General features: G+C 39.4%; 1 protein-coding gene across 2 annotated transcripts in view; it reads left to right on the top strand.

Moving 5' to 3' along the window:
• The first annotated feature begins 409 nt into the window (after nt 1-409).
• Nucleotides 410-26,216, top strand: part of sbf2 (SET binding factor 2) — an 85,388-nt gene continuing 59,581 nt past the window's right edge. For both annotated transcript variants that reach the window (XM_029458230.1, XM_029458225.1), the window contains exons 1-2: nt 410-556; nt 12,619-12,704. In XM_029458230.1, the coding sequence (XP_029314090.1) occupies nt 502-556; nt 12,619-12,704 (141 nt within the window). In that variant the 5' untranslated portion in view covers nt 410-501. The remainder of the gene's footprint in view (nt 557-12,618; nt 12,705-26,216) is intronic.

The raw sequence follows: 26,216 nt of genomic DNA, 5'->3' as shown, positions 1-26,216 counted from the left end.
TAACTAGTCAATATTGTTTTCTACATTACTCTGTCAAAGCTGCATTTCCATATAATTATGTATTACATGTGTCTACCAGCTTTCCAGTCATCATTGATAATACTTTGTGGTGGACTTTTTCAAATTGGACTTTTAGCTCCCAGGGAGTCTCCAGAAATATTGTAGTTTCACTTCTATTGCAGTAACCAGGCCGTAATCACTTACAATGACGTGTTTTTATTGTTGTTATCAATACATTTCCCACAGTTACAGTAACATATAGTATTATTCTGGTGTGGTGGCTGTCCTTGATATTAAAACAGGTCGGGACCCTGCTGTAGAGCCTAAAAGAGCCTCTGTTGGGACACAGAGCTGTATTTGTAAACTCAAGGGCCCACGCCCATGGATGTCTCCAGGTCCTGCACGCAAGCGCAGTGACACTCCTTCTGTCAAACATGGCTGTGCTTGGGAAGCAGGAAAAATGCTGAATTGTGTTGGTATATCTCGGGAAAAGCAGCAGACATGGCTAGATTTGCTGACTATTTTATTGTCGTGGGATACGATCAGGAGAAAGCCGGTAAGTTTTGTGTCGCAGATTGACCAGCGGGGCTGAGGTTTGTGTCCAGGCCGAGAGTCAGTGTGTGATGATGTTGATGCTAGATAGCTTTGCGCTTAGCTTGAACGTTAGCCACACAGCTACCAGGCGAGAGTGGAAACACTTTCTTCCCCCCCCCTCTCATAATCCGGCCAGATAGTGAATATCACCCGGCAGGCATGTGTTTGCAGATCAAGCACACGCCAGATGGCAAGTCGCCGAGGGATGTTTACTGACTACAGGTTGCGATATTTGACTTTGATCAATCGAAACTTTTCATGGATTCAAAATGTGTCACATCCTGTCCCTGTTGATCGTGCTCCTGTCAGGTTTCACTGCCAACAAATGGGACACACTCGCTGAATAATGTTTACAAAGGATCATTTAAATCCACATATTGTGCCTCCTTGATCTTATTAGTTCTGCTGACACACGCGAGGTCAGTAGTCTATGGGTATTGAAAGCCAGTGATTGCATCCATGTTTTGCATTTTTGTTTCGTAATATTGGTAGCGATGGTCATGTTGCTACTTGCCTTGTCCTGCACTCTCTGCTTTGGGGCTATTTTTACCCGCTGCAGCCACACTTGTCAACGATTTGTTGTGTTATATTTGTTTTTTTTCCGGAAGAGTGCTCAACTTTTTCATGATGGGCGTAACGTTACACAGCTGAGAGGAAAGACAGTCCTTTTGCTCAGCCAGATCCTCTTCCCTCTTCTTCCTCTCCAGTTGTTGTTCCTCACTGAGAGCTGCCCCATGCTTCCTCTCACATGTTATGCCTCAGGCCCAGCCTTTTCATCCAAGGGAAGAGCTTTGCCCACCGTTTCTAAGAATGAATAGATGCATCCATAAGCAGATGAAAACCATTGGTCATTGCACAGATGTTGAGTCCTCACATTTTTCCATGTTCCCAAATGATAAAGTGTGCAGCAACCTGGAGAACGCAAAAAATATTCCCTTAATCTAAATAAAGTTAATCTTTCAGTGGCGTCCATCCAGCGCCATGCGTGTCAAAGAGGGGCCAGAGCAGCTGAATCCTCTTAGCCACCATGGCTTGCTATGCACAACAGGTAAACAGTATCTTCCATCAGCTCTGTGCATCTCAGCGCCAACTGACAAATACATGTGTTGTGCTCCAAGGAGAAAATGTTCCTGGCGTCACCAAAAAAATCTGAATGTTTAGCCAGTCTCACCACGAGAAGACACAGGGACCGTGAGTTTAGTTTGTCCTCCACTGGCCGTCGCTGATTATGATGATAAAGTTGATTTTATTGAAAGAGCAAGCAATAAAAGTCTGCCTTCCCAGATTGTGGTTGATTAGAGCACTGTGTCTCATCCACATGTAAGCCTCTCTGCAGGACACCACTCTTTATTGAATTATATTTGTCTACTTTTATTATGTTTTTCTGAGTGTAATGCAGCGCATAAATTGTTGGTTTGGGTTAGCGCCCTGCAGAGATGCCCTTGTTTGTATGTGAGAGTGATTATTTTTTTCTCAACTCAAAAATTAAAATTACTTTTAGAATTGAAACACAGGGTAAAATAAAATGATGACTGTTTATTTCTCAAACTATTCAGAGCCTGCGCCCAGTGAAGTTGGCTTATAGAAACCTGTCTGCTCACAGTAACATGCAGTAGTAGGTTGTCTCAACAACAGATTTTTCTGTGTTTTTCTTGTTAATTCAAACCAGGAATCCATACCTGGGTCATCACCAAGCCTCTTGCGCTGCGCTGGCTTTTGCGCCACTGGCCTGACCAAGTTTTCATTGTTAGATTACAATGGATGGATCCGTTGGAAATAACACTAAGCATGCTATCTGTTGAGGCTCTTATTTGCAGTGAAGTACATTAGTCCCTCTAGAGAGTGTGTGTGTGTGTGTGTGTGTGTGTGTGTGTGTGTGTGTGTGTGTGTGTGTGTGTGTGTGTGTGTGTGTGTGTGTGTGTGAGATATTTTAAGGGTGTGTGATCTACCCGCACTACACTCGCGATCAACCTTTTGGCTACCCCTGCTCTAGAAACGTGATCTATACCTTTTTTTTTTAAATTGTTAACACTGGAAATTGAGTATTGTTGATGTAAAATAAAAACCTAAAGTTGGACAATCCTGTTAGAGATAACAGTGTGCAGTATTAGTTTCTCTTTGGGGGACATGTGGTGGTAGGAGTACAGTTGGTTGGATTTGCAATATTCTATATTGCATGTAGTTGCTAAAAGTATAAATGATGGCAAATGAATATTATTAAGTACTGTGTTGTAAAGTTGCTTTCTAAATGTTGTGTATTACCATGCAATGCACAACCCAGTTTCATTGACTTGTTTATATTGGTCTTTTCTTTCCTAAGACTTTTGCTCCTTAAGAATGAATATGAATGCAGAGTATGTGTCTCCAGCAGGAACACTTGTGATAGTTTTATTGTGAGGCTGGTGACCTATTTAGAAAAATGTTTTTGAAAGGCTCATAACTAATAGTGCTTGGTTTAACAGACCGAGGTGATGTAAAACAAACGGAAAAGAAGTAAGGCAACTCCTAATTCTATAGCATCTATCGCAGGTATGCTGTTTCTGTTATTTTAGTGCTTCATATATGTGAAAATGATCGAATGATAAAAGAGAGCATGACCTAAGAGACAGATTCCCCGGGGGTTAATGTCATGAGTCACAAACCTTGGAATTATTTTCATGTATAATAGTGGAATATAGAAATGCTGGTTTATATGGATGCAGTATTCTGTATTGAGCCTGCACTGTATTTTCTGTAATTCCCTTTAGCAGTCGGATGCTGTTTCTCTTTATTGGCAAGGAGTTGAATACAGTTTGGTGTGCTGTTTGCCATAAATTGTAATTTGCCAAGTAAAAAAAGAGGAATTTGCCCAGCTGCTTTTCTCAAACAGTTTATTGGATGGCTATCATCGCTCTTCATTGAATCAAACTGCTTTTGGAATGTCTTGTGGACGTGTCTCTACTCAGTGTGACTTCATGGTCTGGAGTTTCTGGTCTGGACTTGGGGAACAACAATCCTTCAAAATAACAAGATAATACTTCCAAATGATCGAGAGGAAAATATTTCCATGTGCAGATATCTTTTGGCTGTGTGATTTTGTGTATGTGTATCGGTGGAGATGCAAGTATGCAAGCTTTAAATGTGGAGTCTTTTCCTCTTTAGATTAAATGCATACATGTCTTTTTAAGCATTATTGTAATAGTTGTACAGAGAATGCAGCTCCTTGCAAGGTTTTATCATCCGAAACCTTCATGAATTGACTTTGTTACAACTTCTCAAAGAGTGTTTGTTTTTGTGCTGCCTCTCTTGGCACACTCACAAGGGAAGTGCTTTGGCAACAAAACACCACTTTCTTAAACAGCAAAACCAGCATTTGAACCTGTGAAAAGTTCATGGTTTCGTCTGCTATTTATGCTTACTTATTGCATTCTGTTGGAAATATACTATAGGAATTGCGCAAGTTGGTGTTTCTGTGGTTTGTCTTGATGGTTGTTTCCCTAAACTTGGAGGCTTACAGTAACTCTGCCATTATACAATTTCTTGCCTTTCTTTCTCGACTATAAAGGGTTTTTAATGCCTGTGTTGGGCGACACCAGTTGCGGTTCATAGTTACATTTACCGGATCCTTCTGATTAGCTTCAAGCGCTGTTTGACTCACAATCACACATTTGTTGGCTCTGGGCTAGCTTCTGAGCTTAATGCTAGTCCCTCATTTCAGGTTACACTTGCACAGTTTAGCTATATGTTACCGACTGCATGAAATACTGTGATTTTCATTTTTTTTCGTGCAGCATTTTCAGATTGCAACATGAAGTAAAATCTGGGGTTCTTAACCTTTTAAGCCAGAAATTCCAGAATATGCTTTTTAATTTGTTCAGTTTGAATAAAACACATTTCTCATAAGTAAAACTTGATTTATGAGCCAGAAAGTTGTCACAACATCAGAACGTGTTGTTTAGGATGTTGCCTGGAACATGAGGCTGCACATTTTGCATTTACAATCTCTCTGAATTTTTATCTAAAAATATGTTGCTTAAACAAGATTGAACAAAGCATTAACTCCATCTGTTAACTTAGTAATTACTACATTTGGGCTAAATAATGCCATAAAGTAAACATTGTTGATATACACTGACTCTAGTGACTGGGCCTTCCAACAGCTGGAGATGTTGATTTCATGTTGTAGATGCCAGATCTTGAAGTGCGGTCATGTGTTGTGGTTGGTTTTATAAATCATTAGTTATTCAAGTTGTGTAGTCTGTTTTTGTTTTATCAGCGGGAACATAAACACATGTTGAAATGGTGGTTTGCTCAGTGCCTATGGAATAAGATTAATAGCTCTACTTTCAATCCATAATTCACACAGCAATGCATAAACTGTTTTTATTGTCTGTTCTATATTTAAACTTGCATGTATTGCGTACACGCTGGCAATTAGTCATTTATAAAGTTCTATTAAAGTACAGCGATTACCTCAGGAATCCGTACTTATAATATCTGCCATTTCTACTATGTACTTTGAAATTACAGTAGAAAAAGAGTTATGAATTTAAGAGCAAGAAAGTGAAAATATTTAGGTCCCTTTGCTCTGTTTCAGATGCATAACTGTTTCCAATACTGCAATAGGGGGATTATCACATCATAACATCCTCTGCTTGACCAGTAAGTTACGTAAATGATCCAAAAGGGAAAGGGAATGTTTTTCAAGAAGCTTGAGATGACTAAATGCATCAGGAAAAAGGAAGTCTCTCTCATACATACTTCAGTTAGATGTGGATGTCAAATGTCACATCTTGTATTATTCCAAAGGCTGCTTGTGGTTAACAAAGGTGTCACATTAACGTTGTTACTATGAGTAAGATGGCAGATGTGGAATTGTTTTGCCTTTTATTTTACATCTTGGCTTTTCTGCCTCCATCAAATGTTTTCTTTTTAACTCCACATTTGACAGCTTTTCATTTGGATTCAGACTTTGTGGTGAAGGGCATCCTGACCACAATGGAAGAGTTCCTTCCTCTCTGTCGAGAGTTTAAAACCGATATGTAGGGAAACTCCACTGGCTACCGTTACACTACTCCCAGTCTGTTGATAAGGTGTTGATTTCTGTAGTTGAGCAAATTATGTTAAAGTTCATGTCAGGAAACCTTTAAGTCATGACACTTTAAGAGGAAATAAAATGTGACGGATATAATTGGTTAGTGGAATACATTAGTAAAAAAACTCCCTTAGTCTGATGAGACTTGATGACTGCAACATCTAAACTGATAAAGAGTTGGACACAGACATTGTTCTGAACTCAAACTAGTCTGAAAATAATTTCTGCATGTAACCAGGAGCTGTACAAATGAAATGCATCTAAATGTTTACTGAAAGCTGGGTGAACTGTATGCACAGTTATAACAGGTTCACAAAGAGAAGGCAGAAGGCAGAAGCTTTCAACCCACTGGCCGGGTGATGACTATTGAGTCTGTACTAGTGAGCAGAACGGCTTTCAATTTCCTTGAGATGCGAGAACGAGCATGTGATGAAAATATGATTTATTAGTTTGTTTAAAGATATTAAAGTGGATCATGGAAACCCACTTGAGAAGTCTACGGAATGTCAAATGTTTTCATTTTGTGAAGCTCTTCTGGCTGATATGTTATTTTTGACCCGGGCATGACCTTAAGACAGTGTCTATATTTTTACATATGTTCCTGCCCTGCAGCGGTCTTTGGAGGCTGGCAAGCTTCCTGAATTTTATATTTATGACATCATTAGTTTGCTAATCTCTGATACCCTTTCGCCATGCAAACCTTTTTTTTTTGCATATCATCCACACAGAACAACCAGCACAGTTCAGTTTCATGCTGATGGTCTCCCTTGAGACCAAATCAGGGTTTCATATGGTTCAGCAGTAAAGGAAAAGGTGCCCTGATATAGAATTTACATATGTAGTTTTAATTTGTGAATTGGAAACAGGCCTGTCAAGCTAAACAGCAGAGTGAGGGACTGAAGTGATGATAACAATCAGACAAATAGAGCTGCTCCTTCTACTGGAATAAATGTTAAGCAAATATGTCAGCATCTGTTGTAATTTTCCTGAAATGTAGCCACTTTATCTGTGTCACAGCTGGAAACTATACATTCAACTCATTTTGATGTGTGTCCAAGTAAACGTATATGATCACAAAGAGCCAGTCTGTAAACTATATGCTATGCTATATCTGTAAACCAGTTTCCATAACAGTCCACCTGTGAGCACAACTGGGCCAAATTCAGGTTAGAGGCTGAAGCAGGAAGATCAATCAGGAAGATGAATTGAGCTTTTTTTTTTCCAAGAGGAGAAACATCTGCTCTAATCAAGAAAGACTAACAACTTTTCCTCTGGTTTTTCACTTTTGAGACGATGCTAAATCGTGCGAGTGCGTGTGCGTGTGCGAGTGCGAGTAGGGACAGGGGATGTTAAACTCAGAATATCTCTGAAAAATATAATTAACTTAATTTCATAAAAGCTGTTGGTTGATCAAATACAATAGTAGCAGTCAAATATAGTTTTTTCGGTCAATATTTGGCTAAATGTTCAGTTTTGGTTGTCAATTAAAACATTTAGACTTTAAACTATCAATTACCAATATGAGTGGGGGGTTTGCCTGTTTTCTCAGAGCACTGCTGTGTCATGTAGTTTGTATAAGTGCATTAGGGTTGGTCAATGTTAACCGTCAGCCCAACAACTCTGACAAATTGCTCAACAATCTCAAAAGAAGCCTTGAATGTAAATAAATGATGTGGACTCAGAATAAAGAAAATCTAAATTAACTTCTCAAAGCATGAGAAACAGGACATTTGATAGCTATTTTTATTTATTTTTTAATTCTAAATGTAAAACTAGTTTAGCAAATACTTTCTGAATTACCACAGCAAACAAATCAGAAATTGTATAAAACATTGTCTTGTTTAATTGCCATAGGCCATCATCTCATATCAAGAAAATCACTGTTTTCTTGTTTTTTTTAAACTATTAACTATTAAAGCAGTCAGAATATTTTATATCTGACTCATTTTTCCCAACGGTTGTGTTTCATAAACTGTCTCAGGACGTAGAAATGGTATCCGTTTACGAGTGGTCCCCCGGCTACTGTTACATTTCTGTTTTCTTATATTGATAATAAGAAAACATTTAGAAATCACTAATCGCTAATGAAGTTAAAGTCTGTGAATACAAACACTTCATAAAAGAAACCTGGTGTTTGTGCTGTGGAAATCTCTAACGGCACTTTGTAAAGGCTGCTTAACCTCTCTCTCTCTCTCTCTCTCTCTCTCTCTCTCTCTCTCTCTCTCTCGCTCTCAAGAACATTAAAAATACATTGTCCAGCTGTACCACACAGGTTGTGCTGTATTGAGCTGGAAATGAGCCACGCTCTTAGACATGCACACGCGTGCCGTGGACTTGGACAGGTTTTGTCTTGTTGTTTAAATAGCTTCTGCCACAAAATAAATAAATAAATAAAAGTGATTTGGGACTTTATCCGCCTCCTATTTTGCTAGCGGATGTCCAAATTAGCATGTTCCTCTTAAGGCCTGGATTCTATTATCCTCGCTGAGTGGGTTCTTTATAGTTGTCAGGGGGGTAGTATTTGAAAGCACTGCTTGTTTTAATACAAGAGTGCAGCCTCGTGGAATGTGAGGAATTCTGTCATTTATTTTCATCTGCGGTTGAAAATTTGAACTTGGAGTACTTGGCGCATGTGATTTCAATTAGAAGAGCTGTAAAGACCTGAAGACGTGTAACAGGTTAGACAGACTGGTGTTCTGCTAGCACCAGTCTGTCTGGACACACTGTGCTCGCCTCTACAGGTGAACAAAGGCAAACATATAACCATCATCCTGCTCCCTTCTGTTTAAACAAACTTACACACCCAAACCAAGACCAATCCCCACTTAAGCCTTAGAGCCTTATCACGATTATTTTGTCTCTCTCTTTGACAGAGGTCTACGTTTCAAGGAGTTGTTGACAGCAGGCTTGAGGCACTTGGTGCAGGAGGGCCGCAGCCGACCCCTGAGGACCTCATGTCATTATGATGATGTGGAGCACTTCATTCTCTCCAAACCGTGACATAGGGGCTTCATGAGCAGTCTGCTAACTAGTGTAGTGAGTCACGGCATTCGCCTGTGTTGAGATATAGGACTGCTGACGTGGTCATTTTTCTTTTTACCACTGAGAATATAATGACAGTTGTCTGGATGACTAATGCCAAAATATTTTAGTAAGTGATTTGAATTGTAAATGGCCATCAGTGACTCCTCAAATGGTAACGTAGCTCCTAGTAATGTTAACAAGCCTTCATAATCGCCAAGGAGAGATTTATTCCTCTACATATTTAGGGCTGACAAACATTAATATTAACTTTAACTATGTACTGGCTCCTCCACACACACACGCACACACACGCACACACACGCACACACACGCACACAGCTGGTTGTACTATAGGAGTCGCTAGCCCAGATACAAAAGATGTACCCACATATAAACTTAAACTTCATTTATTTATAAATGCCATACAATGAAACTACAACAATACAATGAACAGCACAGTAAAAGAGGATAGATAGAAGATAAAAATATATTTGGTGAATTTAGATTAAGAGAATGCTAAGGTAAAAAGTTGCGGCGAGGACCAAAGACACTAAATGCTGTGTCCTCGTATGTCTTTGTCCTCACCCTGGTAATAATTAAAAGGCCAGTGTCGGAGGAAAAGAATTCTAAAATATATTCTAAAATTGACAGAAAAGCAATGAAGGGACTTGAGGACAGGTGAGATGTCTTCTTGAAATAAGAGTTGCTGCTTGTGGTTTGTTAGCTTTGGCTACCAGCACCGCAGGAATGCACATTGCTATTCATCCTACACTGTGCGGCCCCCTGTGTCCTCACACTCTGCTGCGATATAGAATATCCTCAGCGGCGTCTCTATATATCTTTTTTTATATTGTTTTTATAGTTTTGAGACTTATTGGTATGTTGTTTTTGATTTCCCTGACCAACATAGCAATTTGACATGGTTTTAGTGCCAGCCAGAGCTTCATCGAAACGTGTCATTCTAGGTTTTTATTCTTTGAATGGGATTCAATCCAAAATGCTGTTTAGCTCGGCACTAAGTGGTTGGCGTTTTTGCAGATGGTAAAATCCACGTGAATCCTAAATATTTCTAAGTGCGTTGTTTGACATAAAAAGATGATCGAGAGTATAAAAAGCTGAGACTATTGGCGGCATATGTGACTCTTCAACAAAGGTTGGCTGGCTAGTGTTTAGCCAGCATGCTTTGAATTGGGACTTTGTGTTTTTATCGATTGTATAAACAAAATCCCCATATATCTATTTATCCAAATTACTTAAATGAATTCCAAGAAATGGGCCACATGTATTCAATTTCTGTCTCTTACTCTCTTCATAGGAGAACGATTTCCCTTGGCTGATAAATACAAAGTGTGTCCTAGCTGTCAAAAAGTGACTAAGAGTTTAAAATAACGTTGAGATGAAGTCATGGGGTCAGACAAGGCAATGTGATGAAGAGCATATGGTGAAACGGATCTTAAAATGCTGTTTTTGGCATGTTAAATGGGGGAACTCGTTCCTAAATTAGATAAAAATTCCATTTATTAGCTTTCCAGATTGCTAAACAAGAATGTTGCAGTCATATATCAACTCCTAAATACATGTTGTGTTTGCACTCATGTTGACATGAATTATTACATCTAATTTAGGTTTCAGAGTTTTGCAAGACCCAACCATATGGGGTCCTGAGGGGAATCTGAGAGATTTAGTTCACTGGTAAAGCTTTCGATAGTCAACCTCGCAAATCTGTGTTTGCTACACCTGCTGTAGATCAGTATCCAGTTGTCTCTCTCAGCACTAACTACATACTGTAAGTGTGTTCACCTCTTACTTTATACACTGTACATGCAGTACCCATGTATGACTTTGTATTAAGTCTATTGAGGTTGTGCCTTTTGGTTTAACTTGCCGAAGGCTTCCTTGTGTTTGTGGTTTAAGTCCTTTATCTCGCACATTGGACCACGTTCCTCCTGACACATCTTGACTTAATCAGTCCCACCAGGATCATACCATAAAAATGGCAAGAGTTCAAATCGAATCAAATTTATATATATAGCCCAATATCACAAATTATAAATTTGTCTCAGTGTGCTTTACAGACTGTACAGGTTACGACACCCTCTGTCCTTAGACCCTCGCATCGCACAAGGAACAACTTCCTAAAAGAAACCCCATAATTAAAGGTGGAAAAACGGAAGAAACCTCGGGGAGAGCAACTGAGGAGGGATCCCTCTCCCAGGACGGACAGAAGTGCAATAGTGTGTACAGGATGAGCAACATAGTACAAATACAACATTTGACAGAAAATTATGTTGTGTTGAAAAAAGAGAAAGTTTGGATGAATCCAGGAAAATGTCAAAAAGGCTTCCAGGTGTCCGGCAGGACCAGGGCAGCAGGCGCAGCCACCATTCCTGATCCTGACGTACACAAACAATTTTTTTAATTTAGGGCAGCTGGTGTTTATTTACTGTAATTAAGGGCGAAGGCCATTCTGGCGAACCCTCAACCTTTTGTCTTCATGCAGAGTTTTGACGCCTGCCATCAGGCTGGCGGTACACTTTCTCCAGGAGGATATCTTACGGCTATCTGAGATCATTTGTTTCCTCGCCTGTTGGGTTTGTAAACAAGCTACAGGCCTAGTTGCTACGGCACACAAACCCTTCAACAAAGGGTTGATGGACTCTTGGTGCTTTCATAGCTCATTGCAATTTATTATGATGACATGTACTATATTATGTATTTATGTGTGTTGGTTATTTATTGTGTTAGGCATATTTACTGTTTACCCTCGGGGACTATCCAAAGACGATCCAATTTGTGACAATGGTAAAAACATTTACTGTAAATAACATTGTTTACTTGAATTTAACTAAATGAAAGAACATCCGACATGTTGACTTGTTAAGTTGTTTGAACTCGGCTCATCTTACCATTAAAGTTTGTTTAGTAATGCAGTCTGAAAGTAAGTGCCTTAAGAAAACAATGTCTGGGGTAAAAGGTTTCTTTTTTAATATGCATTTGTAATGAAGTTGCTCTGTTGAAGCGGATGTTTGAGTTTCACCTGGCTTCGTACCATTGCTTCTGAATTTGACTTTTACAGAAATAAACTACGGCCATTAGAAGAATTTGGAAGCATTGTTCATGTTTTCACTATTCTTTGCAGAAATGATGTGGAACATAGACATAATTGCAAGCTTATACAAATAATACAGTGGATTGTTTCATTTGCATTACATTTTCCAAAAACAACAGCTCAGAAATCCTGGAGGGATTTATTTAATCCAACCCAGTAATTCATCCACTGATTGGCAGTAACTGCTCCCTAATTCACTGATGCATTCAGCTTCATTGTTTCATCTCTTTCACGGTTTAATTTCAGTGTCACCTTAGATTTGATTTAATACTGATCACACTTGTTTCAGTTTAAGATTTTACTCAATTCCTCTTTACAACTCAAAATGAACCAAAATACTTTTCTTGAGACTTTCTCACTTCCTAGTAAAGTGGAACTTACTGATTTGTTTAAAGAGGGAAGAGAAACGCAGTTATACTGTTGCTGAGGACCTGTATTTGAGCTGACATATTTTATATACTCTATTTATTTGATCTTTTTTCAACCGGATGTAGTCATGTTGAGTCAAACTTTAATATGTAGAGTTGACTCAACATTAAGTGAAATCAACTGTGAGAGCAGGACAATCTGGAAATCGTTTTTTCCTAACATCGTTGTCCATTAATTTACTGTAAATCTGGTGTATGTTGACCAGTGTATTATTTATGCTAGAATGCATATTGTTTACTGAATGTATTTAATGTTTGTTAATAGGCTAATTTAAGATCGGTGATATTTCCCCCATTTATAAAAAAAGAAAAAGAAAAGCATGCAGAGTTCTACATGTCATGATTTCCTTTGCACTGACTGACAAATCTTCATGTCTTTTTATCCGCAGATTCAGGGGAGGGATGTGGAAAGATCATTCAGCGATTCCCCAAGAAGGACTGGGAGGGAACAGCGTTTCCTCAGGGGGTGGAGATGGTGAGTGATAACGGCATCCTATAAACTCAAAACAGCTAAAGTGAAACAAGCTGTTGGATGGGTATTTAAAGTACACAGTCCAAAGTGAAACACAGGAACACAAAGATGTAGATGGATTTAATAATATACATTTTTAGATATCTTTTGTTTTGGTTTATGATTCAGAACAGCAAAATCAATTTTTACAGCTGCAGCTTTTTATCGATAAAGAAATACATTGCAACAATTTAATTAAAATTGTAAGTTTTCCACTCCCTTCTTTTGTTTTGCATGACTTGAGTGCTAGAAATTCTGAGCCTCTAAGTATAACTAATAGACTTGTGTCTCAATGGTTGCATCATTATTGTAACTTTCCTGTCTGCACTGTAGACCAATATTACAATGTCATAGTTCATAGCAGGACAGCAGACAACATCTCTGGAACGTGTTAACGTGTAATGTGCACAGGTTGTAAAGTGTGTGTTTTTTTCTAGTTAGTGAATGTCCTTGTCCTTACCCATTACCAGCTCATTTGATAGTTGTGTTCTGCGTGAAATAGAAAATATTTATCTGGCATTCTCAGTGTCACAAAATGAGAGATGATACCACATGGGATTTTTATGTTATAAAAACACATTTGCCCCCTGGAGTTTGTGCAGTAGATATTGGCATTTCCTGTTTCAGATACATTCATAATGATTGTTTACTCAAAGGTTTGTTTTAAACACTTTACATGTGCCTTAATTGGGGAACCTCTTTCCAGAGAATTATTTTTTTACATTATGTCCAGCTTGCTATCTGGTTCTCATTTCTGTCTGTCTCCATCTTCCTCTTTAGTAATATTAACTGAATAGTTGCTTCTCTCCCTGCCTTGAGGGCGACCCCAGGGGGTCTGTTATCCTTATATGGACAATGCAGTGGATGGACAAATATTTGCTTATCAGCACTGGGAAAAACTGTCAATCTCTAGGGCAACATTAGCCGTTAACAGCATCATGCTGCATAAGAACTTAGCGCCTGTGTTGTATCTGTTTTTCTTCATTTATATGGACTGCTGATAAGGTTTTAATGACTAAGAAAAATGGTTTTGGCAAACGACAAGAAAACAGCAAAGTGACTCCAAACACAGTACTTGATCCCTTGAAAGTGTTATCCAGCACATACTGCTCTCTTCAATGCAGCACTAACAATGACACTTAAAAATCCAGATACGGGGAATATTTACAGGTTCCATAGCTGTAGATGATGCTGTAACAAAACAAATGAAGGTATGTTTTGTGTTTTGGTAGAGGTCAAAGGTATATAATGTAGGAGCCAAGTGATGCAGAGTAGCAGCAGGTGTAGAGGCCAACAAGTTGCATAATATTGGTCAGATATCTAAGCCAAGCTAAATGGAGAGAGTTCATTTAAACAACACGCATTCCTCAACCGCTCATGTTTAGATGAGGTAATTTTTTCTCTCGCAATAACAGGACCCTTTAGAGAAAAGCCAAATATAATCTACATTTATATAGTTATATATATATATATATATATATATATATTATATAGAGCAGTTTTAGCTTTAACTTTAGACCATGGTTTAGAAATATGTTTTTTTTTGGATGAATACTGAATATATATATATATATATATATATATATATATATATATATATATATAATGATTGATAAATGATGGGCTTGTGTCTTTACAGCTGAATCAGTTGGCCCCTATGCAGTCAGTCAAAACAATACTTGTATACCATGACCCATGTTTATGGTATTTATAAGGCAATTGAGGACATGTTATTCCAACAGAAATAGACATATTGTGAGTGGGTGGTTTGAATGGCGTGCAGGCATCTTCCTGTGTAACTCACCGAGTTCGTTGGTGGCCATCACGAGTGTCCTGTTATGAGTTATTGCTTCAAGATGAGCAGTGGTGCTTCATACAGCGGAGCTCCTCAAAGCCAACAAACGGTACTTGTGAGTGGTGAAACTATGAAAAATTGAAAAGTTAAAGTATGTCTTGTCAAGATAACGTGTTGTGACGAGTTCTGGAGATTTCATTTTTTGTTGATATGAGGCGATAAAGCGTAGCATTGCTCTTTCACCTTCCAGTGAGTCTGGGGGATGAGCCACGATGGCTGTACTTTCTCAGCATCATTCCTCAAGTATCTGGTCGTGGTTTCATGGAGTTTAAATATAGAAACACTGCCACAAGTTTAGCTAATTCTATTAGCTTAGTGTTTCCAGATGTCATTGAGGTCCTCCATACCATTTATTTTGTGCCTGCGTGGGTGCGTGTGCATTTTTTGTATTCCATCTCGCTGAAGTGATCCCCCCCAATGCGTCTTCATTATGTGTCAGCCTGGACTGAAATTGAGACGTACTGCAATCCCAGGAGTGCAAAGAAAGCACAATGCATGATGTTTCTCATTGAAACCATAAACCTAAGGTGAAACGAGGATGCATTCAATGCGAGGACTTTTTTGGCAAATACCCTGCATATTTGTTCAAACTGTTCCTCTGAGATACAACTATATGTACGAGTATGCTGAATAACGCTAAGCTTGAGTTTTGATTTCTATGAAAAAGTGCACAGAGGACAGAGCAAGGACAGGAACGGGGGGGGGGGGGATGTTCTAGAAATTTGCTTTCGTACTATGTGGTGTACAAACTTTGGTGTAGAGCCAAATGACTGAAATTCCAGCTTTGAAGCTTTAATGAAGATACACCATAGTGTTTAACAGACCCACTAAGCAATTTGCATTTTGGCTTTGTTATGGGCTGGTATGTAAACCATTATTATTTGCAGATTTTCTCTACTCCATGAAAAAAGAAAATGACTCATTTACAAACACTAAGGAACACATCTGTACAAAACAGTGGATGAAGCTGAGCACGAAAAGCATTTTGCGGTCACAACAGGCCCCCAGCAAACTAAATAACCACAGATGAGGAATGCACCAAGAAAAAGCGTTTACAACTTGTGCTAGGAAAAATGTGTTTCTAATCTTTTCAGGCAAGTGATGATGATGATAGGAACCAGCTCAAATCCTCATCTGTTATGGATGAACCAGGTCTGTAGATGGAGGTCAGCAAGTTGTACATTTCCATCACCTCTCCCTCCAGTATGAAGACGCAGTCCTCGTGATCTACTGTAAACAGACAGCCGAGCTTGAGGTAGTCGTCACGTAGGAGGTTACTAAATGCACTGACTCTAATCCCGTGCAAGGTTTCCTTGATTCTGACTTGTATTGTTCTTATTTCTCTTTTTCATCTGACAAGCAGAACGAGATTTACGTGAAAGACTAAAGTAGCTGAGCTGTGGTTTGCTACAATTAATAACAAAATGACAAGTTTTTTAGTTTGAGCATCAAACATGGCAGCAACTAGCCCACCCCACCGATGCTTAGATGATTAGTCATGCTCACTTCAATAACGACAAATATTAGATTTCTTTTTTTTTAAAGGTTTAACAGTGGCAACCTATGTTATTAAGATTTGCCTCCAGATTCCTTGAGTTAAGCAATGAAACATGCCACACAAAGGTCAAAGGAGTGCCTGGAATGACTTTAGTGTTCACTGTTTAATTGCTGAGTCTGCTTGTTTAATTACAACACCATCTGTTTTAATGCTTGGAGTATGTGAGTGTTCGTAACATCCCTGCTTGAAGACAACATTATGGTGTCAATTGTAGTTTTGTGAGTTGTAGACTCTTCCTCTGTTATTCCTCTCTCCGTCATGTGCTCTTGTTTATTTCAGGCATCGTTTTCTTTCATGTTTTATAGGAGTTATTAAATGCAGGACAACCAGGGGAACATTTAGCTTTTTAAATCTATCCAGTCTAATTCAAGCGTTTGGCTGGAGAAACAAACACCATTTTGTGTTTTAACACAGTGGGAGCAATATGCCTCTAATTTATGACAGACAGGATTGTGTTTAATGCTGTTTGATGCATGTAATAACAGCTGTACAAATTGAGTTAGCGTTTTATAACCAATCCTTTTCAAACTGTCTTGAGACCGTCAGCAACGTTGTAAAACACCAATTAAATGCACACATGTTGACATGTCGCAATACTAATGTCAGTAGTAACTATTTGATCATCTACGTTGTATTATATGTGAAGTTATATGTAGTGGAATTCAAACATTACTCCATCACTGGTGGTAAAAACCAAAAACTATGAAAACCTTTTTTAGTGAAGTTGTGTGTTAAATACTTAAAGTGATTAATCCTCTTGATTCTTTGCCTTACAATTATTATAAAGCTTAATTTTGCCTTGTAGATATGGGAGAGGGAATTATGACCTGTTAAACGTCCTAACAAAAAACAGAATCGTGGAATTTCACTGGTATTGGTATCGATTACTAAATGTCTGCTATTGTGACGTCCCTAAAATTCGTAGCTGTTTATGTTTGGTTTGACCTTCAGTCTGTATGTATGTATGTGTGTATGTATATATATATGTGTATGTGTGTGTGTGTATGTGTGTTGGGTGAACAGAGATGTCTTGACGCCAGTGCCCGAGAGGTCAAACACATTCCAAAGCAACACATAGTTCAGTGTTGCACATGAGGGTCATTCCATTACAAGTAGCCTGCAGACAACGTTCTGTCAGCGCACTCATTCCTGCTGTCTCCCTTTTTATAGTCATGTTCCCCAGCAGGTAAACAAAATGTCTCCTCTGATTACATAGCCTCAAATCAGTCTTTACATTTTCACAATCCGCTTCGATCAGCTCTGCAAATGTGTTGCCAAAGATGGGAAGATTTGTTTTCAGAGTTTGAAGGCAACCTGACGTCACATTGTAGGTCAACAGGTCACCTCACCAGGCTTGTAGCATTTACCATCAGGTGACGGTGAAAACAGTGGGAGTGCAGTCTTAATATTCAGACTGCATATCTGCATATGCATATATATCTCTTGTCTCACATGTTGTGGCTGTGGGCGAGATGCTGCCGCACTGAACAATAGTAATCCTGTGCTGGTTCAGTCTGACACACAGTATGTGGTGTGGGTTTTCTGTTCCACTCAAGTCAGCTCGGCAAGCAGAGTTGTTCCTCTGACCACATACCATGCCGGTCATTTGCTTTTTTGTCCAACCACTTGCACAGATATATACTGGTACCCATAATTGTTACTGAAAGAAAGACATTTATACAAGTGCCCACCACAATGGCCAAAAACTAAATCCAATACCGAAGTGCCTTAATATGCAGCTCCAAATGGTCACTGCATTCTTCCCTTTTTGATCGAGAGCAATTAAAAATGTCTCTTTTAATTAAAGACCCAATTTGTTTTCCACAAAACATTTAATTTGCAATGTATGTGTTGGTGGTCTGTAAAAGTAAAGGGAGATGTTTTTAAATGTGCTTGATAGACTAGAGAGTCAGTCTATCACACTAAGACGTGGTGGTTTGTGGCTCCGCTCTTTGCCAATATTTGAATTGTCTAACAAAAACTGCCAAGATGGTGGTCAGTGGTAAACCCAAATCCAGTCTTCAAAACAATCTACCAAATGAGGGTGACAAACAAAGGAACAATCTATAATTGAAGGGATATGTCTTAGTACCTTTCATGGATTTTGTCACTCATTGTCCTGTTGTTTATTTTCCCTTTTCACGGATATGATTGCTGTGCAGCCAGTCAGCAGAGCAGATTTATTCCATTAATCTTCAATGGGCATTGGATAAATCAGTAATCAGGTGTGTGTGTGTGTGTGTGTGTGTGTGTGTGTGTGTGTGTGTGTGTGTGTGTGTGTGTGTGTGTGTGTGATGCCTGGGTGAAGGCTGTGTGTTTTCTTGCTTTTTACTACAGTAGTTTGTTCACTTATCTGTTAATTGCTTCTTCTAATTGACACTCCTGAACAGCAATGCAAGAGTCCCTCAATCCTCAAAACAAATTTAAAAGCAGTCTGTTGGTAATATTTCACATGCGCTGTATAATCTGAGACTAGTTGGTAACTGAGAGAAACTAGGATTATTTAAAGGAAGGTTATTGTACTATTGTGTTTTGTTATTACAGGGATTGCTCTGTTTGTAGTTGTTTGCCTAAAGTACATTCAGTAAATACATACATACTATGAAATATGCTGTAAACAACCCCAGATACTGTATAAAGCCAGTTTACACTCCTAATTGTTTTCATCTGATGTGACAAAAATGTGAAGACATGATATTTAAAATAAATTGTCCTCTTGGGGCCCAACTTCCTCTGACAAAGGAATTTGACCTGACTTGACCAGACTGTAAACATTTGTGTCATCAACTCAGACTTCTTGACCTCTACCCTTTCCCCCCCTAAATCCCTGCTGTAATGATGAACGTGGCTGAGCACTTCCTGGAAGGATGCTCGAGGTATTTTGAAAAAATGTGTAAACTGTGTCATGTGGGTAGTTAAAATTGTGGCGGTAATTCCAAAATGAATCACATTCTGGTAAGAAATAAACAATAGTCAATTTAAGGCCAAATAACAACTTTTATAGAGATACAATATAACTAGAACACTATAGGATAAATTTCCACGACAGATATGACTGCTGGAAATTGAAATAGCAACGTTTTTAATACATATTGTCTCAAAATAAGAATATTTCAAGACTCCAGTATGACCTGAGACTGGTCAGCTTTAGAAAAGAATCACCCTTATTGCTTCGTCAATCATCCGACCTTGTTCTCTCAGCAGGTTGAATAAGCAAACCATGACGAAGCTTAATTGCATTGTTCAGTATCAGCAGCCTTGGTTAGGCACTTTGAGGCTCTGTGCCAGACCACAAACAGACGACCATGGTCAGACAGTGACTATAGCCTGACATGTCGTGCTGCACGTCGTTCTTATGTTTGTAAAAACTATGAGAAAAAAGCTAAACAGTGCATTCCAGATAGCAGGATGCCATTCCAGCCAGGGGGGGAGAATGGGATCATGTGTTTATCAGGAAGATCCACACATGAGTAATCAATGCTTTGTGTGCCAGTAGAGCTAAACACATCAGGAAGCAGAGCTGGAGCTGTCAAGCAAGCAGGACTTTCCATGTTGAAAAGCACTGAGCTTACCAGGAAATGGGAATTCACAGGATGAAATGATGACACAGTACGCTGGAGAGCGAATACAATCAAACATTTTGATGAATTACAGTTTAAGCTTTCTGTCTTAATTGTTTGTTGGTTATATATGCAGTTGTTTTGGGAATGAAGTGTTTCTTCCCTTGTTATGCTGTCATATACACTTACAGAAATGTTGTTATTTCCTGATAGACCCAAGTATTGAAAGTCCAAACAAACAAAACACCAAAAGGGACGATGGTGGGTGAATAATTATGTGGCCATCCAGGAGGTGGGCAAAAACATGTTGCCAACAAGTGTCATTAGTCATGGTAACAGGTTCAATAGCAAAAATGTTGGCATGCCCCAGCTATCCTGTACATTTCCTTCCTCCCATCTAGAGAGCTAGCTGGCTCCGGACATCACTCACTAGCTACTAGTGAATGCCACTGTTTCTTATACAACAATGACTGACTGCTGCTGATGCCAGAGCTGGTGACATAACTTGGCTTCGTATACCTACATGTGAATGAATCACATACTCATTTCCTCCATATATGAAATCTCTTTCTGTCAAAGAGATTTGCCTTAAAACTTCCAGCACTGTCTGATGATGACACTGGACTTGCCAACTTCTTTTCAGTTATGTTCAGTAATGGTTCCCTTTTGTGTTGGCATTGTAAACATAACATATGGTCTAACCTGCTGTATGCTGAGCCTGCTAAGCTTCACCTGACAAGAAGTATTATTATGGACATGAGCTGGATGTTTGAGAAATAGTCAGATTCTTTGGAGCTGTCTTGGCCGCTAACTGCATAATAACATAATGCATTGTTGTTATTCATCAATGTTTTTACCTATGCTACTAAGAGTGTGGGGCTCTTAGGATGGGAGTGCTGATGGCTTCAAATGTCAACTTTAAAGCTTTAAAGACATTATGTAGTTGCAGATTAAGGTGTGTGTGTGTGTGTGTGTGTGTGTGTGTGTGTGTGTGTGTGTGTGTGTGTGTGTGTGTGTGTGTCTTTATGTGAAAAAGGTTTGTGTTTGTTGAGAAACATTTTCTTCTTTTGTTCGTACACGCTCAACACGCTTGACACGTACCGCACGTTTCACATCTACTCCTCACACGTTTATTAGGAACAAAATGTGTTGTGGTTTGAACTGAGCTTATTAAAGGCAGAAGTGAGACTGACACCTACAGTGAATACTATAACTGATCGAGGGCCCCCACAAGGCGGTGGAGGAAGCACCTGTTCCACAGCCAGCTCATTATCAGCCATTATCTTACTGTGCTCTAAAGGCCGGGGCTGACGCAGGACAGCCTTTGTACTGATCTACAACCTCCGAACAAAGCTGTTTACCTAATGTGTTTTGATTTTTCATGTTTACTTTTAAGAGATGAAATATAAAAACAACCATGTTTACCTACCGTCAGCTGATGTAGGTAAAAAAATAAATATACATAAAGGCTGTAGCAACGTGGTACTGATGAGAACTGATAAAAGACAAGTAATCAAAGTACTCCATAAAAAAACAACTGGGAAGTCCCAAGAATACATCACATATCAAACTTAATAGCTCTGCTTAAAGCCACTGTGTAAAATCTGACAATTTCTGACTTTGGCGCCCCCTGTGGAAACATCTTAAGATACACTTTCGCATACAGGAATGCTGCTAACTCCCCACGGATCTGACCTGCACTGCATTCAGTCTGAACACAGCTTTAGGTGCCTCTCAATGTGCTCTCTACTACATAAGTACAGGTCCACAGACATGCAGAAGCAGCATGAAGTGCTTAAAGGCCAAATGCACAGCTGCAAGCAGTCTAGGGTTGGAGGCCAGATGTGACCCTACAGCAGGTCCTGGGGAGGCATCAGGGTACTTTGTAGGGCAAAAGGGCAAAGTTAAAACAGACAGAGCTCATCGCCTTGTCAAAAAGTTAGTTATTAAGAGAGACAAAGATACCGATTGTAGGATAATACTGATAAAGTTTGATTTTCAAGTTGCACTGATGGAAAAATAGTCAATGTACCATTTGATTCACTACCACTTCCATGGGCTTGATGTATTTCCTACAAAAATGTCGACTGTCTGTATACTAGTTGGAGTCACTTACTGTATGCAGTCGGTCTTTAGGTGTATTTTGGCTCAGTGCTCCTTCTGGACGACACGACTTTGAATTTTGATAAATCCTAAGCGTTTTATTCCCAAATATTTATGTCAAGCAAAAGTTTCTAAACTGTTGTAAATATTCAGTAGCACAACCAGTTCCACTAAAAGCCTCCATTCAAAACCACGGGTTTGAATTTTCTATTCTCCTTGTATCTCGTGTTGGAGCGGTCAAAGTATTGTTGTCCTCGTGCAACATAACATGTGTTGTACTCTGTGGTCATTGTCACTTATCTACCAAAACTTTAGCTATATTCATAATCGCTTACTGTGCAACGCCAAACCGCACCTTCTTCTCCAGATTTCTGTTTAATATAAGACACCTCACATGAATTTTAAAGGTCTGTAGTTATTACTTTGACACAACCTTTATAAACTCTCGGGCTATGATTAACGTAGTTATGTAAGCAGGCATGCTCGTACATGACTGACGATGTCCTTCTTAAGCAGAAGTCATTGATTGTTTTTGCGATAATGCCCGATGATACAAAGTTGATCTTACTCGTTTTTAGAGAATTTATTGGACTATGCTTTGTTTTTATAATATTAAAGTGGTTTTAATATCAGTTTTATCACTAGAACCTCTTATTGAACAGTCTTATTGACCATCCATGGATTTTCCCTTAGATTCTGAAAGGGACTGTTTCACAGCAGATTCTTCCCTGAACTATTATTCAACTCGTATATACTTGGAAGATATGGTGTTTGTTAACTTACTTTTGACAAAACGGAGACATAATAAAGTCGATTTAATATTTGGGTCCTTCATAACAGCCGGGAACATCACATTATAGACACTTCAAGTTTAGTTTAAGGAGTACGATTGAGAGAATTAATCTGACAGGGCTTTGATTTAAGCCAAGGAATGTCTGATTCTATAAAAGATATGCATTTCTGTTTTTCAAATTGCATGTGGCAAACTGGCCATATGTTTTGAATTTATGCTCCGTTTTGAAATAAACCCAAGTGTCTGCCCTGAAGTGAACAAATCTTCCGTAGCTCAAAAAAAAAACAACCTTTACATTTGAACTAAAAATACATCTCCTTTTTCAGGTGTCATATTTCCTACACATATGGCATTCATAAAGTTTGACATTTTGTATTGCAATATTTGCAAGAGGACTCTTCCTGTCTTGCTTGACTAGAGCTTTTTTTTTTTTTTATTATTACTGTGGTCCATCATAGTCATCTAAAAATATCTATCTCTAAAATGAACCATATGTGCCCGGTATTGCATAGCAGATCAGCGAAGGGGAACCAGAAGTGTTGGTGACAGTGGGGAAGCTGAGCAGCCGTCTTTGGTTGTTTTGAGCAGACGTCTTTGGTTGTTTTGAGCAGACGTCTTTGGTTGTTTTGTCCGCTGCTCATCCTGCAGATAACCTGATAAAGCAGGAGTTCTGGGCAGGCAACATGCCATTGACCTTCTCACTCCTGACCAGTCTCTCTCCGTTCCCTGACACCTTGCTCTTCACTTTCCGGCATTGTGTTGTCTTCCTGGCATGCGACTCTTCTCGGGGAAAGCACAAGGAAGAGGATGAAGTGCACAGTGTGTTGCACATCTGTTGCAAAGTTTTCCCTACTACATTGTCTTGGCACTTGGCAGTAACTTTATGTCCAGGCTCTGTTTATAGGTCACTAGTTTTGTCTGGAAGTTTGGATGATTATAGGTAAATTTAGACTTTTCTTTTACTTTCACATATTTTTCCTTTAGTAATACCTGCTTAAAGATTTGAAAGTTTCTACATTTTTCAATGCACTTACTTCTAGGTTTGCTATGTTTTCTTTATTTGATATGTTCATTTATGTCATGAATGACCTACAGTTCCAGAAATTCTTCTTTCCATGCAACAAAATGTTGTACTTTGCAGTCAGGGTAGTGAGGAAAGTGTTTTCCCTTTTCTCTCCTTCAGTTTTGGTTATTCTTGCTGATGCTCAGATCTGAGGAGACAGCTCAGTCTACGCACATTTTATTACCGTGGAGCGAAAACATGGAACAACTTTGGAGGCGGGTTACATTTGGGTTTATAACTCAACCACATTATTAAATAAGCTCCCCTCTCTTAAAAGATTTGCGGGATTGAGCTCATTTGTGGCAACGGGAACTCTTTAACGGTTTTATGACCTTTCAAAATCTGTTTGCATTCCCTAAGTACTGGACTGAAATGTTTGTCATCATAAAAACGCAACCTATGTTATACCAAACTGTCTGTCGCTTTGTCCTGAGTCATCTTTAGTAATGGCTGCTGCTGCCCCAGTTATATCTGGCCTGCGCCTGCCTGACCAGGCATTAATGTCTCGTCACAGTGTAAGAATGCAGCCTCTGTGTGTGGATTTTTTTTGTTTCTTTTTATTGGTGCTGCACTTCAAGCAGTGACGATGCTTAGCAGGTCAGACTGCAGATCCAGTGTCACTGGCTGAGTAGGTGAATAGTGCAGTTGGGTAGAAGTCAGTCATACCAGGCTGCAGCACATGATGGGATACAGAGGGTTTAACTGCAGGACAGCACTTTACTCAGCTTTGACATTAATACAGCAAGTGTGTCCCAGAGTTCTTTTGTCACTTGACTGCAGTCTAATTTGGGAAGTGTGTGTGTGTGTGTGTGTGTGTGTGTGTGTGTGTGTGTGTGTGTGTGTGTGTGTGTGTGTGGGGGGGGGGGGGGGGGGGTATAAAGGCTGTGTCCTACGTGTTGACCTTTGCACCTGTTGCACTGCAGTGGATTTCTGTCATGCGATTGCTGAATGTACAATAGAGCTTGTTTTTGTCGGTGGTTTCACATTTTTGATAGAATTCCTTTCCCTTACCCTCTTTATTATTCTTTTAAATCTTAAGCATCACATCTTTATCCATTCTGCCTTCTAGGACTATTCATGTGTTTTTATCTACACTAAATTCTGTGTTTGACTAAATTGCAAATGACATAATTGTTCAAGCTGGATGTTTAAACAAATGGCATAAGCACATTTTCTCTGTTTACACACGGTTGTGCACGGTTAAATTGTAAAATGATAAACAACATCTTCAGAGGTGTTACTGCTTTTGTAAAAGTTGCAGAAACGGCAGTGCAGATTCTGCAATCAAGATACTCGGCTTGTTTCAAAGTTTATTCACAAGCAAACATCGTATATAAATGAACACCGTCGTGTAGGATTAATACGTAGACATAGTCATAAGAAGATAAAGTTGCATGAAAATATGTGTTTTCTTATTCATTTCATTGAACTGCCCCCTTTTGTAAAGTCCTTTGGATCCAGCTAACGTTTCAGCGAGACAATCATTCATTGATGATTTAGTTAGACAGCCATAAATTGTATGTGAAATGATGTCAGAAGTCTGTCTAGATGCAAAGGTCGCTGAATAAACTGAAGTTTACTAAGCACTGAACTCCCTGAAGTGTCTTTGAACCTGCGCCAGCCCTCAAGTGTTTCTCCGCAGACCTACAGGCGAGATAACGGCCTAAAGGAAGCACTGATTTAATATTAGGGAAGTCAATTAATCGCACCCCCACGTGCTCTCTGCATGTCGCTGTCTCACACACGCATACACACAAACAGAAATACAACATACACACAGACAGGATGTTATATCTCCTGTGATCTTCGGAGCTATGCAGTCCCAAAGGTGTTTGTCTCTTTTTTGACAACAATGAATGGCATAGTTGGAATAGTTTAGGACAGGATCACAGTTATCTTCACTTGTCCTTGAGTCCTGTTCCGACACACACACACACACACACACACACACACACACACACACGCGCGCACTTCACCACAAAGCAGGTTTAACAGATTTCCTGCAAGCTATTGTATCTGCTGGAAGATGGTGGCATCATGGTCTAAACCCCCCCCCCCCCGCTCCCTTGCTTCCCGCCCTTTCCTCTCCTAATCTCTCTACTCCTCTTCTTTTTCTGCCCAAGAGACCCTACCGCGCCAGTATATTTGTCTTTCGCTTCACACAGATCCATCAATGCATCTGTTTTTGCCCTCACCCAGTCTCGTCTCTCTTCCTCCATGTGTCCGGTGATCCCCTGTGTAACCCCTAAGGAACAGTCTAAACACCGTCTTCGGGGCCAGGGCCAGTTTGGCCTCCAGCAAAAACAGAGAGCCGAGACACAAACATACGTCTCTCTGACCAAGTGCCTGCCTGCTCCCATATTGTGTCTGTCTGCTCTCTTATGTGTCTTTCAAATAATAATTCATCCATTTCTCCGCACCAGTAATGAACTTGTTTTGAGATTGTAGTTTTTCATTCTGCCTCATGAACCCATCTTACAGTGGGTTGTTTTATTATTAGCTTGTAGAGTCAAATGTTTATGTAAAAGTGAGTTCTGGTTAGGA

This window comes from Cottoperca gobio, chromosome 3 (assembly GCF_900634415.1).
Source record: "Cottoperca gobio chromosome 3, fCotGob3.1, whole genome shotgun sequence".
Taxonomy (NCBI): domain Eukaryota; kingdom Metazoa; phylum Chordata; class Actinopteri; order Perciformes; family Bovichtidae; genus Cottoperca; species Cottoperca gobio.
The sequence above is the reverse complement of the archived record's forward strand: the minus strand, read 5'-3'. Positions and strand labels throughout refer to the sequence as shown.